A 14,316-nucleotide genomic window follows, 5' to 3' on the forward strand; every position below is an offset into this window, starting at 1 on the left:
AAGTCTTCAAGTTGCCCAAGATGAAAGCACTGCTACCTGTGGGCAGACCTTTCGGGTCTCAAGCAAAAAGCATCTTCCCATTCTTTAAGCCTTTTTTCGAACTGGAGATACCCAGGAATAAGCAGAGTGAGCGCCTGTTACTCGTCCCAGCTTCTGCCAACCTAGCAGTTCGAAAGCACGTAAAAATGCAAGTAGAAAAATAGGGACCACTCCGGTGGGAAGGGAACAGCGTTCTGTGCGCCTTTGGCGTCTAGTCATGCTGGCCACATGACCACGGAGACGTCCTCGGACAAGCGCTGGCTCTTCGGCTTTGAAACGGAGATGAGCACTGGCCCTTAGAGTTGGAAACGACTAGCACGCATGTGCGGGGGAACCTTTACCTTTACCTGTTCACATAGTTGTTTTACTACAAGTCACTCGGATTTTTCATCTGCTGCATTGCAGCTTTGTTTTTGTTTGCTCTCACTTAAGCAGAATAAGAAAATTAAAAGCAAAAGGGAAAAAGGGAAAAAGCAAGTTAATATTTATTTACCATTTATTACATTTATATGCCACTTGTTTTTCTTAATTTATTTTTTCTTATTTTTTTCACCCTTGTCTGGATGCATCCTGTAAGAAAATGTCTGTAATAATTTCAATTTCAGAGCTAAGAATTCTAAGAGGACAATCAAAAAACAAATCCACACAAGATCTGTATCAAAATGGATGACTGTTTAGCTTGGACTGTTAAGGAGAAAAGAACTCCTATGATTATTGCAGGAAATATTATCTGGCTCCTGGCACAGAACAAGAGGAAAACTTCGATAAACTCAGTTCCTGCTACGGTATTTAAAAAGGGAACAAACAGGTAGTCTTCGACTTACGACAATTAAACACAAAATTTTCACTGCTAGGCAAAACAGTTTTGCTCCACTTTACGATCTTTCTTGCCATAATTAAATGAATCACTTTCATCTCATGCAGTTGTTTAGTAAGTAACACAGTTAAGTGGCTTCCCCATTGGTTTTACTTGTTACAAGGTTGCAAAAAATCACATGACTCTAAGACATGCAATTGTCATAAATATGAGCCAGCTGCCAGGTGTCTGAATTTTAATCAGGTAAGTGTGGGGAGGCTGAAATGGTTATAAGTGTGAAAACTGGTCACAAAGCCATTGTAACTTTGAACAGTCACTAAATGAGTGGTTTTAAATCCAGAACTACCTGTAGTTAGAATCTTAGATTCAGCCTTTGTACCTCTTGTGTTTGCCAAGTATAAAATCAGATCTGAAGTATTTCAGCTAAGGTGGGACAACAACAATGTAGAGATGGTTTCAGAAGGGGCAAGAACACATTATTCTAAAAATGGATAAACCATTGTGTCTCCAGATTCCTCAAAGCTCTTTTGCTGTGCCAGTAAATGAACTGCATTGCCCCAGTGAGTGAAAACATCCACCCTTAATGACTAATGCTACCCTTCTTGCCACACACATACACAAAAAGCAAACCAAAACTGCTTACCAAAGCATTTCAAAACCACAACAGTGTTTATTTCTGAATTGAGTTAAGTCACATCTGGATTGCATCAATCCAAGTTATCTAATCTTTGAACAGATTCAGTTTCCTTAGCGTTGGCTCCATCTATAGTCTACCTGTAAGTCCTCATTTTATCATCTGAGTTTTGGGAAACTACCAGTTAGGTTCCAACTGAGTTTGTGTTCAGCACACTCCCACTCAATCTTTCAATACACAGCCACAGCCACCTAACAGCCTGATGTTCATTTATTAAAAGATAGCAAACATCAAAAACAGCTGGCAAAAATAAGGTAAAAGGCAGGCAAAAAGCAAGGGGCAAGAATTTGCATTTTTTGTATGTTCATATATCAAAAGGTACAATAACTTCCCAGAAACCCTGAAAACAAGACTGCAAATAATTAGCATAGACCAGCGTTTCTCAACCTCAGGAATTTTGAGTTGCATGGACTTTAACAAAGCTCATGAAAGGCCAGCAGCTGCCTCAGCCTGGCACACCTCAGCAGCAGCAACAGAGAAAGAAGATTGTGAAGGTCACCTGGGGGCAGCAGATATAGGTGGTTGTGGGAGTGGTAAAAGGTAAAGGTTCCCCCGCACACGCGTGCTAGTCATTTCCAACTCTATGGGCGGGTGCTCATCTCCGTTTCAAAGCCAAAGAGCCAGCGCTTGTCCGAGGATGTCTCCGTGGTCATGTGGCTGGCATGACTAGACACCAAAGGGGCACGGAACGCTGTTACCTTCCCACCGTAGTGGTCCCTATTTTTCTACTTGCATTTTTATGTGCTTTCGAACTGCTAGGTTGGCAGAAGCTGGGACGAGTAACAGGCGCTCACTCTGTTATGCAGCACTTGGGATTCGACCCGCCAAACTGCCGACCTTCTGATCGAGAAGCTCAGCGGCCTAACCCACTGAGCCACCAGAGCCCAAAGTGCGGGAGATGGAGATAGCCAGGTGCTGGGAGTTGAAGCACATGCTGCAGTTGTAAATGTGGGCAGGTTGCCAAGCACCCAAATTTTGATCACATGAACATGGGGGTGCTGCAACAGCAGTTAACTTACAGGGCCAGGCATTATTACAATTTATTCAGCACCATTGCGCAGGTAATCCTTAACTTACAACCATAATTGAGCCCAATGTCCATTCTTAAGCAAGACAATTAAGTGAATTTTGCCCTATTTTACGACCTTGCAACAGTTAAGTGAATTGCTGCAGTTGTTAAGTTAGTAACATGGTTGTTAAGTGAAACTGACTTCCCCATTGACTTTGCAAAAGGGGATCACGTGATGCTGGAACTCTGCAACTGTCATAAATATGAGCCAGTTGCCAAGAGCCTGAATTTTGATCACATGACCTTGGGGGATGCCATAATGGTTATAAGGTGTGAAAATGTGATACATCACTTTTTTCAGTGCTGTTGTGCTGCACAATCACTAAACAAATGGATGTAAGTCAAGGATTACGTGACTCCAAACAGTTGCTAACAAATGGTCATCAAGCGAGGAGACCTATAACCGCCACCATTTCCTACATACTTCTGCCAGTGACGGACAACTGTCCACATTTTGTTTTCAACCAGGTGATGACAGTTCTTTACATCTCTTTTCCTGAAAATTTTGTGATACTGAAATATTCAAAATATTGAAGCAACAATTAATCACGTTTAGAAGCACAAGATAGAAATTTTGTTGCATTCTGACAACACTGGACTTCCCAGAGCCAATTGCAAACTTGGATCTCCTTGTTAGTCCATCTGTTTGATACTATGTGACTTCCAACGTTTGCTAAAAATTGATAGAATAATTTTATGGGAATTTGACTTAAATGAAGAGCTGAAATGGACTATCAGGATCTGGTTGAAGAAAGGAAATGTAGAGCTTTTTTGTGACTTATTTAAGAAGCTTGTTAACTCTCTATTTTATTAATTTTTTGTATTTTGTATTTTCAGCATAAATATTCTGCATTTATTACACTTCCAGAAAATGCTGATTGTTCAAATTCATACTGGCTGGGGAGACTCTTGTTTTAAATCGACCACATTCTTAGCACACTCTTATGCACTTTGCATTAAGAGGACAACTCTCCCAACTGAATAAGTGCATGTTTCCTCAAACCATGTTTTCCACCCCTAACTTCAATTATTCCCATGTATTACTGTTTAAAAAAAATGCAGCCTTTGTTCATGAAGTTCCAAATAACTAAAACACACAGAGTTTGTCTTACGAGGAAGGAATCCCTCTTGCAAAGGCCTAGCACATAAAAAGCACATTCAATCCGTGTCAACATTACAAATGCATCAGAAATATTGGATGCAATAAAGAACAGATGTTCATAAAAAGAGGCTCATCCAGACTTCCTTCAGTCCCTTCCAAGATGATCACCAGAAAGTCACAGCTGGAGTTTTTGCATACCCGCCAATTTCCATTTTGTTGTCCAGCAGTGCTATTTTGATTTTTTAACTGCAATACTAACTGTCATAAAATCCTCGGCCAATATCACTTCTTGTCCATTCAAAACTATCTCAGCTTGCTTTTTCAGCTCTGTAACGTCTGCATCTCCTTCCCCCATCTGATTCGCAGGCTTGTATCTTTGACTAAAATGAGAGAGGACCAGCTTCCTTGCTTTGCACAGCTTAGCAAACTCTGCTGCCATTTTCGGTGTGCTGTGACCGCGTTCTTTGGCTTTGTCCATCTGGCTGTCATCCAGCGTGGCCTCATGAATCAAGATATCGGCTTCAGAGCAAAGCGACATCACTCCGTCCCCAACCACACCTGAGCAATCTCCTAAAATGCAAATTTTTCTTCCAGGAAAAGGACTTTCTAAGACATCCGTAGGAGAGATGATTGTCCCATTTTCCAGAGTAATCGGAACACCTTCTTTCAATTTCCCATATAAGGGGCCCGGCAGAATTCCTACAAATTAAAGAACAGGAATTAGAGTAACTTTTGTGCAGTTTATTTTTCATTTAAAAAAAAAGACCTCTGGTGGAGTAACTCCATAACTCTAAAATCCACCAACCTTCCCCTCTTAAAGAGATCAAGTTTCTAGACCTTATGAATACTTCTGTTTGAAACTGCACATAATAAATTTAATGGACCACTTTTTCTGTACACTATTGTTTTCTTTTTTGTTGTTAAGTGTTGAATTTATGCTTTTGTTTCATTTTGTTTTACTGTTTTGTACTTTATTCGCTATGATAAAACAATAAAAAATAAAAAGCTGTGCACACAAAATTGAAACCTTTCTCTCATTTTTATTCTATTAAATTTATATGCCACTCATCTTAGTACTGCACTTGTACTTGCTTTCACCTGTCACCTCATCCACAATCTTTCCTCTTGTAGTATCCTTTTGAACTACTTAATATTTTTTTGGGGGGGAGAGAAAACGAGTTCAAGTACGAATCGTGCATTTCATCTGCTTGAAAAGCTATTAGTCACCAAGCTGTGTCATAGTCACGCATGTAATATCAGCAGAAGTGCTGCAAAATTTCAGTCTAGTTCAGCTGGTGGTATAGAGATGGAACTGAAAATCTCTCTATTTCAGTTTTCCCAGAGTAGTCCTTGTTTAGTGACTGCCTCATTTAGCAACTATTTGCAGTTTTAACAGTAATGAAAAAGTAATTGTGATCAATTCTCACATTTACAACTTTCGCAGGTCTGTAAACCAAAGAAAAACTGAAATCAGATTATAAGCACTCTCATGGTTTCACTTAGCAACTGTATCAACTTTACAACCAAGTTGCCAGTCCCAGTTGTGATCACTAAACAAGGACTCCTTCTACTGACCTACTATGTGGGGTGGTTTTAATTACAGGCATGAGGAGTAGATAATAATACTCCATGCATCTGAAGATATAGTGCTCAAAAGCATATACACTGGTTAGTTTCTATTCTTAACAAACTCTTATTTCTGCTGCAAAGAATCCACATAGTTATTTTTCTGGGCAGTTACTAAATGGGAGATGTAGCTAGAAGGAATCGAAGGTGTCTGTAACGCACCAAATACGGGCTTTGATCACCAGTCATTTTCTCTCTTCCTTTCCTTTCCAATATTTCTGAACTGAATTCTGATCCGTGCAACCATATTTCAAGCTAGTTGAAAATAACCTAAAAGCCTGTTTCTGTTACAAAATACCAATAACACTGTTCTTCTGGAAATATCAACTTTTACAGGTAGTCCTCAATTTATGTCCACAATTGAACCCAAAATTTCTATTGCTACGTGAGATAGCCATTAAGTGAGTTTTGCCCCATTTTACGACCTTTCCTGCCAGAGTTATTAAGTGAATCACAGCAGTTGCTAAGTTTCTCATGGAGATTCTCAGTCATCCAGGTCTTTTGGGAGGCAACTAGACTTCCTTGTTTTCACTGAAGGGACCCCGGTGCAGGAAACATCCGGCAGCCAAGAAGGCTCCCCACCCATTTCCACCACTCACCACTGAGGACACAGATAAACCTCCAGGTGGCCTCAAAGACTCCCTAAAAGGATGCAAATGGCCAGCTGTCTGCAAGGAGTATAACTCCTTCCACTCCCCACCATCCGGTCAGAGCTGAAGAAGCTCCTTGGATGAGAAGCGAAACGTCTTCAAAGGAAAAACAAGAAAGTCCAGTTGCCTCATGAAAAAAGCACCTTTGGGACAGTTGTTAAGTTAGTAACAGGCAATCTGGTTTCCCCACTGACTTTGCTTGTCAGAAGGTTGCAAAAGGTGATCGCGTGACCCTGGGACACTGCAACAGTCATAAATATGAGCCAGTTGCCAAGCATCTGAATTTTGATCACGTGACCATGGGGATTTGTAATGGTCGTGGGAAAAAAGGTCATATTTGTTTTTTTCCATGTTGTTGTAACTTCAAGCTGTCACTAAACAAATGTTTGTAAGTCAAGGAACAGCTGTATAATAACCAGCAGAGCTGGATGCACTCCTACCTAATTCCTTCAATTTCTGAGCGTTGAGCTTGCCAGTCCGTGGCTTCTCTTCGACCAAAAACCCAAAAGAAGGTATACGATGAAACAATCTGAAAGCCTTCATCACGACAGGCCCACTGTCCTCCAGGAAGTACGAGTCGTCTGCAAGATTCAGGTAAATAACATCTCTTTGTGGCTCTGGACAGCTGACCTCATCTCGCTTCCCAGAAAACATGTCAGTCCATTCTTCTTCAGGGCACTGGTTGCAAGTGGGAACCAGTTCATGGACAACGTAAGGGAAAAGCAGCTGAGAACGGGAAAGCGCCATGGCTCTCTGGAGAAAATCCTTTAGCCCAAGGGGCCCATAAATATCCACTGGGAGCTTGCTGGCATCAGGACTACACTGCAGGCTGATTGTACACAATAGTCCCGGAAGGCCAAAGACGTGGTCCCCATGCAGATGAGTTATAAAAATCTTGGTAATTTTGCCTAACAATATAAAATAAGATTGTTAGCATCCAGGGCTGCACATAATGAAAATTAAGAATAAATAGGAGATAAAAGCAACAAGACAAGGACTTTTCTGCTAGAAAATGGCAAAAAGCCACCAATTGCAGTCATGTGACTGCAGGACACTACAACTTTTTAATAATCAAGGAGAGAAGCAACCTGGCACTAAGGAGAAATTTCCTGATAGTGAGAACAATTAATCAGTGGAACAACCTGCCTCCAGAAATTGTGGGTGCTCCGTCAATGGATGTTTTTAACAAGAGACTGGACAGCCATTTGTCTGAAGGTATAGGAGCTTCTGCTTGAGCAGGGGGTTGGACTAGAAGACCTCCAAGGTCTCTTCCAACTAAATTTATTATTCTATTCCTATTCCCATTCCATTCCATTCTGCAAAAGACCAGGCCCTCCCAACTTTTCCCAGCATCTGGAAAGTTATTTACAACCTCTTCAACGCACTTGCTTTGAGATTACTTTTCATGAATTGCGTCTGGGTTCCCTCGCCACAATCAAACAGCCAGCATTGCCCTTCAAAACGGATTACCGTAGCCGATGCCCCTCTCGTTGGAGATGGATATGCAGCCCCCGTCCCCAGAAATGTTATATCCATGGACATTTTACTCAAAGGACAACTAAAAGAAAAGAATGATACCTGGACATCAGATCTGGGAGGGGTCTCCTGGTTTGATTTTTAAATAAAACTATTAGATCTCAAAAAGGGCAAAGCAAGAAAACAGAACTTACTTCCAATCCCAGCCCAGGAAGTAGGTTTGTTTGTTTATTTAACCTTGTTTCCCCTCTTAATTCTTCCACCCTCTTTCTCATCCTTTTACTGCAGTCTTCCCCCCCCCCCACTCCCGATACCTGGGAGTTCTCTCCTCTAATTTTCAGTCATTGTGGCTGAAGGTTGAAAATTATGCAAAGTAAAGCCAAAATACCTGGAGAATTTGGAAAACCTGCCATTTGGATCAGGGATCCCCAATCCTCACCAGGGCACGGAAGTGCTGGGCAAGCGCCCACATGTGCACGCATGAAACCCTCTCCCAGCACCCACTCTGTGGGTGGTTGCTGGACCACAGAGCCAGAAAGATCGGAAACCACCAATTTAGATTATAAGTCTAAATTTCATTTTTATTTTATTATTATTCTACTTGATCTCATGTAAGTCATTCCAGGAATATTTCCCACTAGGAATAAAATACTTGCATCCAATCACCCACCCATGACACTCAGCAAAATGGTATTCTTAAAAAACGTACTTTGCCATTTCAGTTGCAAGCCTTCCCTTGATAAAGGGTTCAACTACAACCTCAACCAAAGAGCTAGTTTCAGTCAGTGGATGTACACAGTGGAGGAGAATAAAGACATTAAAAATGAAGGATTTAAAACTCACTACATTCGAGCTATATACCATAGCTAACCTGCTTACTGAATAAACCCATATTTTGGGTTTCCACAACTTAACAACCCAGAAATTAACTCAAAGGCAAGATTTGCAGGTGAATCTATCCCTACCAAAAATAATTAGCATTAATCAAATTAAGTCCTTGATTTATGACCACAATTGAGCCCAACATTTCTGTTGCTAAGATAAATAAGTGAATTTTGCCCAAATTTACCACCTTTCTTGCCAGATGATTCACTTAATACTGCAATTGTTGAGTTAGTAACATGGTTGTTAAGTGAATCTGGCTTCCCCATTGATCTTTGCTTGTCAGAAAGTCGCCAAAGTTTATCACATAATGCTGGGATGCTGCAACTGTCCTAAATATGAGTCCATTGCCAAGCATCTGAATTTTGAATACTTGACCATGGGGATGCTGCAACAGTCACAAGTGTGCAAAACAGCCATGTCACTCTTTTCAGTCCGCTGCAATTTCAGATGGTCACAAAACAAATGGTTGTAAGTCGAGGACCATCTGTACATAAGCAAATGCACTTGGTGTGCATCTACTTGACCTGGTTAACAGATGTACAAGCTCAGCTTGCATGTAGAAAGTAAGTTTCATCTCCCTCTCTCCCTCAGATGCAATATTGCTTCACGCAAAGAAATTTTCCACCTCTGGGCTAGGCAACTTCTAGGTATATTCCACAAAAAAATCTTCTACCATTCAAAAATAACTAAATATGTAAATAAAAATAAGTATGCACATAAGTAGAATCTGATTTGCACATAAATACCAAACCTTACCGTACGTTTAGTAAATTCACGTTTAGTTATATACTGAATATGCTGGAGAAATCTCCAAATATTCCAATTCAGTTCTACCATCAGATTATTCTCAGAGTCTATAAAGCAAAAGTATTAAAGCCACAATTCTTGTCTGGAAAGTAACAAGAGACAGAAATGTACAGTGAACATTTTTAGGGGAACAAAAACAGTGACACAATAATGGAAGAAACTTTCAACAACAGACTGAAGACTCATCCCTCTTTGTATCTTTCAACTACCGGTAGCATTTCAAACGCACAAGGGACTGGGGGGGGGGGAAGGTTGTTTAGAAAAATGCACTGAGTAGAGATACTCCTCAACTTACAACAGTTCATTTAGTGACCATTTGAAGTTACAACAGCACTGAAAAAGCATCTTTTGACCATTTTTCACACTTACGACCGTTGCAGCATCCCCATTTTCACCTGATCAAAATTCAGACGCTTGGCAACGGACTCAATTGTCATCGTAAGTCGAGGACTACCTGTATTCTAGCTTTTACGCCTCGTTTCTTTTTTCTCCTAAAGTAAAACCGACTTTAATGTTAACAATTAACTCGAGCAACTCTTCTCTCTGTGCAACCCGAGCTTCGCTCCGTACAAGAGAGGCGTAGGTTTTCCTGGCTTTTTAGTATTATTTTTCTTTTTCTCGCCCTCTTCTTCTTCTAGTGAATTAAAACAAAAAACAGAAACTAAAATCCCCTCGCTTCCGCCGCCGCCTGCCGGCCATGCCCTCCCGCGGGCGGCGTCTCCGGGGCTGAGCCGCCCAGAAGCGCAGAAACGCGGCTCCGCCGATCGAGTCCGGCGCTCGGTGGAAAAAAAGCAAAGTGTGGGGGGGGAGCAATTCAGGGCCCGGGGCGGGGGGGCCGCGACGGGCCAGGAGAAAAAGGCGGAGGAACCGTCGGAAGTTCCTTTCCTCGCCCCCCCCCCAGATGCAACCTGGAACTGACCCTCAGGCGCTCTTGGGGGAGGGGGGTATATGCGGAGTGAGGGGGGGGAATCGCCCCTTCCTCCTCCTCCTCCTCCTCCTGCGAAGGCTCGGAAGGCCCGAGGCGCTGCCCTCTTCCAGGCCCCGGCAGCCTTCCCGCTCCGCAAAGCCGGCGAGGGGGGGGGGGGCGGCGCCCGGGCAGACAAGGCCTCTCCGGCCAGAGCCGAAGGAATGAAGCCCGCCAAGCCCCCTTCCCTCCCCGGGAGAGCCTCGCGGGACGTGGGCGACGGCTCCGTTCTAGGGCCCCCCTCCCGCCCCCCCCCGAAGCGCAGCTTTCCCGCCAGGCCGGTGCGAGGCGCGGATCCGCGGCGGAAGCAGAAACCCGCCCGGGCGCCGCCGCCGCCGCCACAGCTGCGCCCCCAGCTCAGGCAGCCGCTCAGGCGGCGGCGGCGCCCGGGTCTCCCGGCCCGGCCGGAAACGGGGTTGGGAAGAAGTGCGGGAGCCGCGGCTTCCTTCGGAGGAGCGGGCAAGCAAGGCGGCCTCTCGCGGCGCCTTTTCCGCCCTTCCGAGGCGGCCGGGCGGATGTAGGCCTTAAGCGGGGGAGGCAGGAAGACGGACCGGTGGCTTCGCAGCCTCGAGTCCCTTCTGACGACTCCCCCGGTGGTGACCGCGTGGAGACGCTTCCTTCGGACGTAGGTGGGGAGTCCCGCGGACAGCCGCTGAGCTAGGAGGAACCGGCGGGGTTGCCGCAGCTGCCACTAAAGCCGCTGCTAACACACACACAGGCTTCCTTGTGGGAACCGGAGAGGAGGCCCGGGGGCGACCCGGTCTTCCCGTATTGGAGAGGCCGCCCCAGAGAAGAGGGGGCCGGCTTGTTTCCTGAAGCACCCGAGGGGAAGAGAAGGAGCTCGTCAAAGAGAGATCTAACCTAGAACTAAGGAGGAATTTCCCGATGGGACAATTTACCAGCGTGGCTCCAGAAGTTGTGGGCGCTCCGACACTGGCTGCTTTCAAGAAGAGATTTGGACAGAAATGGCAAAAATCTCAGCATATTTGAAAGATCATTCGCAACCAAGATATATTTTGGAATGGAGAAGATGGATTGATTATATCCAGAATAAATATGGGACTAAAAAGTTTCATTTAGCATTTGAATAAGTATTAGATTTATAAGATTTGTTATTATTTAGTTATTTTTAAGGAGAGTTAAAGTGCGATACAGCTAGTTAGCATTTGTTGTTGTTGTTAGTTGCGAAGTTGTGTCCGACCCATCGCGACCCCATGGACAATGTTCCTCCAGGCCTTCCTGTCCTCTACCATCTTCTGGAGTCCATCTAGGCCAGGGGTCAGCAACCTGAAACAGTGAAAAAGCCACTCGGAACCGGTTCCCTCACAAAAGGAAAAACGGAGCCACAAAAAAAGTGTGCGCATGCGCACATGCACAGAACAAGGTTTGACTGAAGAGTGGAGCCAAGGCGAGATATGCACCTACCCTGCATATTTGAATTGATTGGTTAAACTTTTTTAGTCCCACTTTTGGGGGGGGGGACTACACATAGCAGAAGACTGGGAGCTGCAGGAGATGGCTGAAAGAGCCGCATGCGGCTCCGGAGCCGCGGGTTGCAGACCTGTGATCTAGGCTCACGCCTACTGCTTTAGTGACTCCATCCAGCTACCTCATTCTCTGTCGTCCCCTTCTTCTATTGCCCTCAATCTTTCCCAGCATTAGGCTCTTCTCCAGTGAATCCTTCCTTCTCATTAGGTGGCCAAAGGATTTGAGTTTTAGCTTCAGGATCTGGCCTTCTAAAGAGCAGTCAGGGTTGATCTCCTCTAGGACTGACCGGTTTGATCGCCTTGCAGTCCAAGGAACTCGCAGGAGTCTTCTCCAGCACCAGAGTTCAAAGGCTTCAATTCTTTGGCGCTCAGCCTTTCTTATGGTCCAGCTTTCACTGCCATACATTGCAACTGGGAAGACCATAGCCTTGACTATACGCACTTTTGTTGACAGGGTGATGTCTCTGCTTTTTAGTGTGCTGTCTAGATTTGCCATGGCTTTCCTCCCAAGGAGCAAGCGTCTTTTAATTTCTTGGCTACAGTCCCCATCTGCAGTGATCTTGGAGCCCAGGAAAATAAAATCTGTCACTACCTCCATTTCTTCCCCATCTATTTGCCAGGAATTGAGAGGGCCAGATGCCATGATCTTGGTTTTCTTAATGTTTAGTTTCAACCCAACGTTTGCACTCTCCTTCTTCACCCGCAACAAGAGGCTCTTTAGTTCTTCTTCACTTTCTGCCATTATTTATTTTTATTTTATTTTAATTCCATTTATATCCCGCCCTTCTCCGAAGACTCAGGGCGGCTTACAAGCTTAGCATTAGTTAGCATATTATAGTTTAAGATTGTTAGGGTCAATACCCTGTATTTGCTCTGGGAAGTGGGGGGGGAGGGAGAGGGAGGGTTTTTATGTTTTAAAATGTATCTGTAAAACCTTTTAATAAAAAAAGAAGAGATTTGGACAGCCACTTGTCTGGGATGGGATAGGTTCTCCTGCCTGAGCAGGGGGCTCAACTGGAACAAGGGTTCCCAACCAGGCCGTGGAAACGGCTGGAGACCACATGCATGCACACGTATCCTCTCTTGTAAGAGCAGCGGGTGAGCGTGCACATGCTCCATTTAAGTGAGTGGCAGGCATCCGTGCACACCGCTTGGGTAAATGGAGCGAAGTGCACACGCATGCGCATGTCAGCCGTTCACACAGAACCATCCCCTCTCCTCTCCCCGCAAGTCCACAAACCCAGAAATGTTGGTACCATTTCCCAACCTTGGCAATTTTGAGAGGTGTAGACTTCAACTCCCAGAATGCTTAGCAATGGCCATGCTGGCTGGAGCATTCTGGGAGCAGAAGTCCACACTCCTTCAGGTTGGGGAAACAGCTATGGCTACTGTATCTGGACTGCAAAAATTGGAACTATCAGTAGATGGCAGCAGATATACAGGTACAGTACTCCTCAACTTACAACCATCCATTTAGTGACCGTTCAAAGCTATAGTCACACTGAGAAAAGTGACTTACACCTGGTTCTCACATGACTGTCACAGCATCCCATGGTTACGTGATCAAATTTTGGGTGCTTGGCAACTGGCATGTACTAAGAGGGTTGCAGCATCCCGGGGGTCACAATTGTGACCTTCCCAGACAGCTTCCAACAAGCAAAGTTAACGGGGGAAGCTAGATTCAATTAATGGCCCTATGATTTATTTAGCACCCACAGTGATTCACTTAACAACTGTGGCAAAAAGGTCATAAAATTATGTGAGACTCATTTAACAATTGCCTCGTTTAGAAACGAAAATTCTGGCCCCCAATTCTGGCCCTAAATTTAGGGCTATCTGTATAGGAAAGGTCCTTTGCCAACTTTTTCATGACCATGTGGAATTTTGCAGCTGCAAACTGATACATTGGGCATGTACAAATAGTCCTCAACTTACGACACTTGAGCCCAAAATTTCTGTAGCTAAGTGAGACATTTGTTTAAGTGAATTTTCCCCCAATTAATGACTTTTCTTGCCACAGTTGTTAAGTGAGTCACTGCAGTTTTTAAGCTTGGATCACGGTTAAGTGTATCTGGCATCCCATTGACCTAGCTTGCCAGATCATCAAAGGTGATCACATGATATCAGGACACTGCAACCGTCATAAATATGACTCAGTTGCCAAGTGTCAGAATTTTGACCATATGACCATGGGGATGCCACAAGAGTCATAAGTGTGAAAAATGGTCATAAGTCACGTTTTCAGTGCAGTTATAACTTCTAAAAGGTAAAGGTTCCCCCACACATGCGTGCTAGTCGTTTCCGACTCTAGGGGCTGGTGCTCATCTCCGTTTCAAAGCCAAAGAGCCAGCGCTTGTCCGAGGACGTCTCTGTGGTCATGTGGCCGGCATGACTAGAAGCCAAAGGCGTTACCTTCCCACCGTAGTGGTCCCTATTTTTCTACTTGCATTTTTACGTGTTTTTGAACTGCTAGGTTGGCAGAAGCTGGGACAAGTAACAGGCGCTCACTCTGCTACGCGGCACTCAGGATTCGACCTGCCAAACTGCCGACCTTCTGATCAACAAGCTCAGCGTCCTAACCCACTGAGGCACCGCATCCCTATAACTTCTAATGGTTGCTAAACAAACTTATATCAGTTGATGACTACCTGCAAACTTTTCTGCTGTCTGCAATTCATTTAGGCTTCAGTAACCTTTACT

At 44.3% G+C, this 14,316-nt stretch overlaps 1 protein-coding gene across 3 annotated transcripts; it reads right to left on the reverse strand.

The window, feature by feature from the left end:
* Positions 1-1,506: 1,506 nt before the first annotated feature.
* Positions 1,507-10,518, reverse strand: ELAC1 (elaC ribonuclease Z 1). Of its 3 annotated transcripts, none has more exons than XM_081321143.1 (4): positions 9,620-10,518; positions 7,383-7,555; positions 6,438-6,905; positions 1,507-4,420 (listed from the first exon to the last, which is right to left on the reverse strand). In XM_081321143.1, the coding sequence occupies exons 2-4, from the start codon at positions 7,537-7,539 to the stop codon at positions 3,951-3,953; spliced, it is 1,095 nt and encodes a 364-aa protein (XP_081177269.1). In that variant the 5' UTR covers positions 7,540-7,555; positions 9,620-10,518; the 3' UTR covers positions 1,507-3,950. The 3 variants fall into 3 exon arrangements, with proteins under 3 accessions (XP_081177269.1, XP_081177267.1, XP_081177268.1); XM_081321141.1 differs by lacking the exon at positions 9,620-10,518 and adding an exon at positions 8,183-9,554; XM_081321142.1 differs by lacking the exon at positions 9,620-10,518 and adding an exon at positions 7,668-9,554.
* Between the last annotated feature and the right edge of the window lie 3,798 nt (positions 10,519-14,316).

This window comes from Vipera berus (genome assembly GCF_964194415.1).
Source record: "Vipera berus genome assembly, chromosome: 2".
In the NCBI taxonomy this organism is placed as follows: Eukaryota; Metazoa; Chordata; class Lepidosauria; order Squamata; family Viperidae; genus Vipera; species Vipera berus.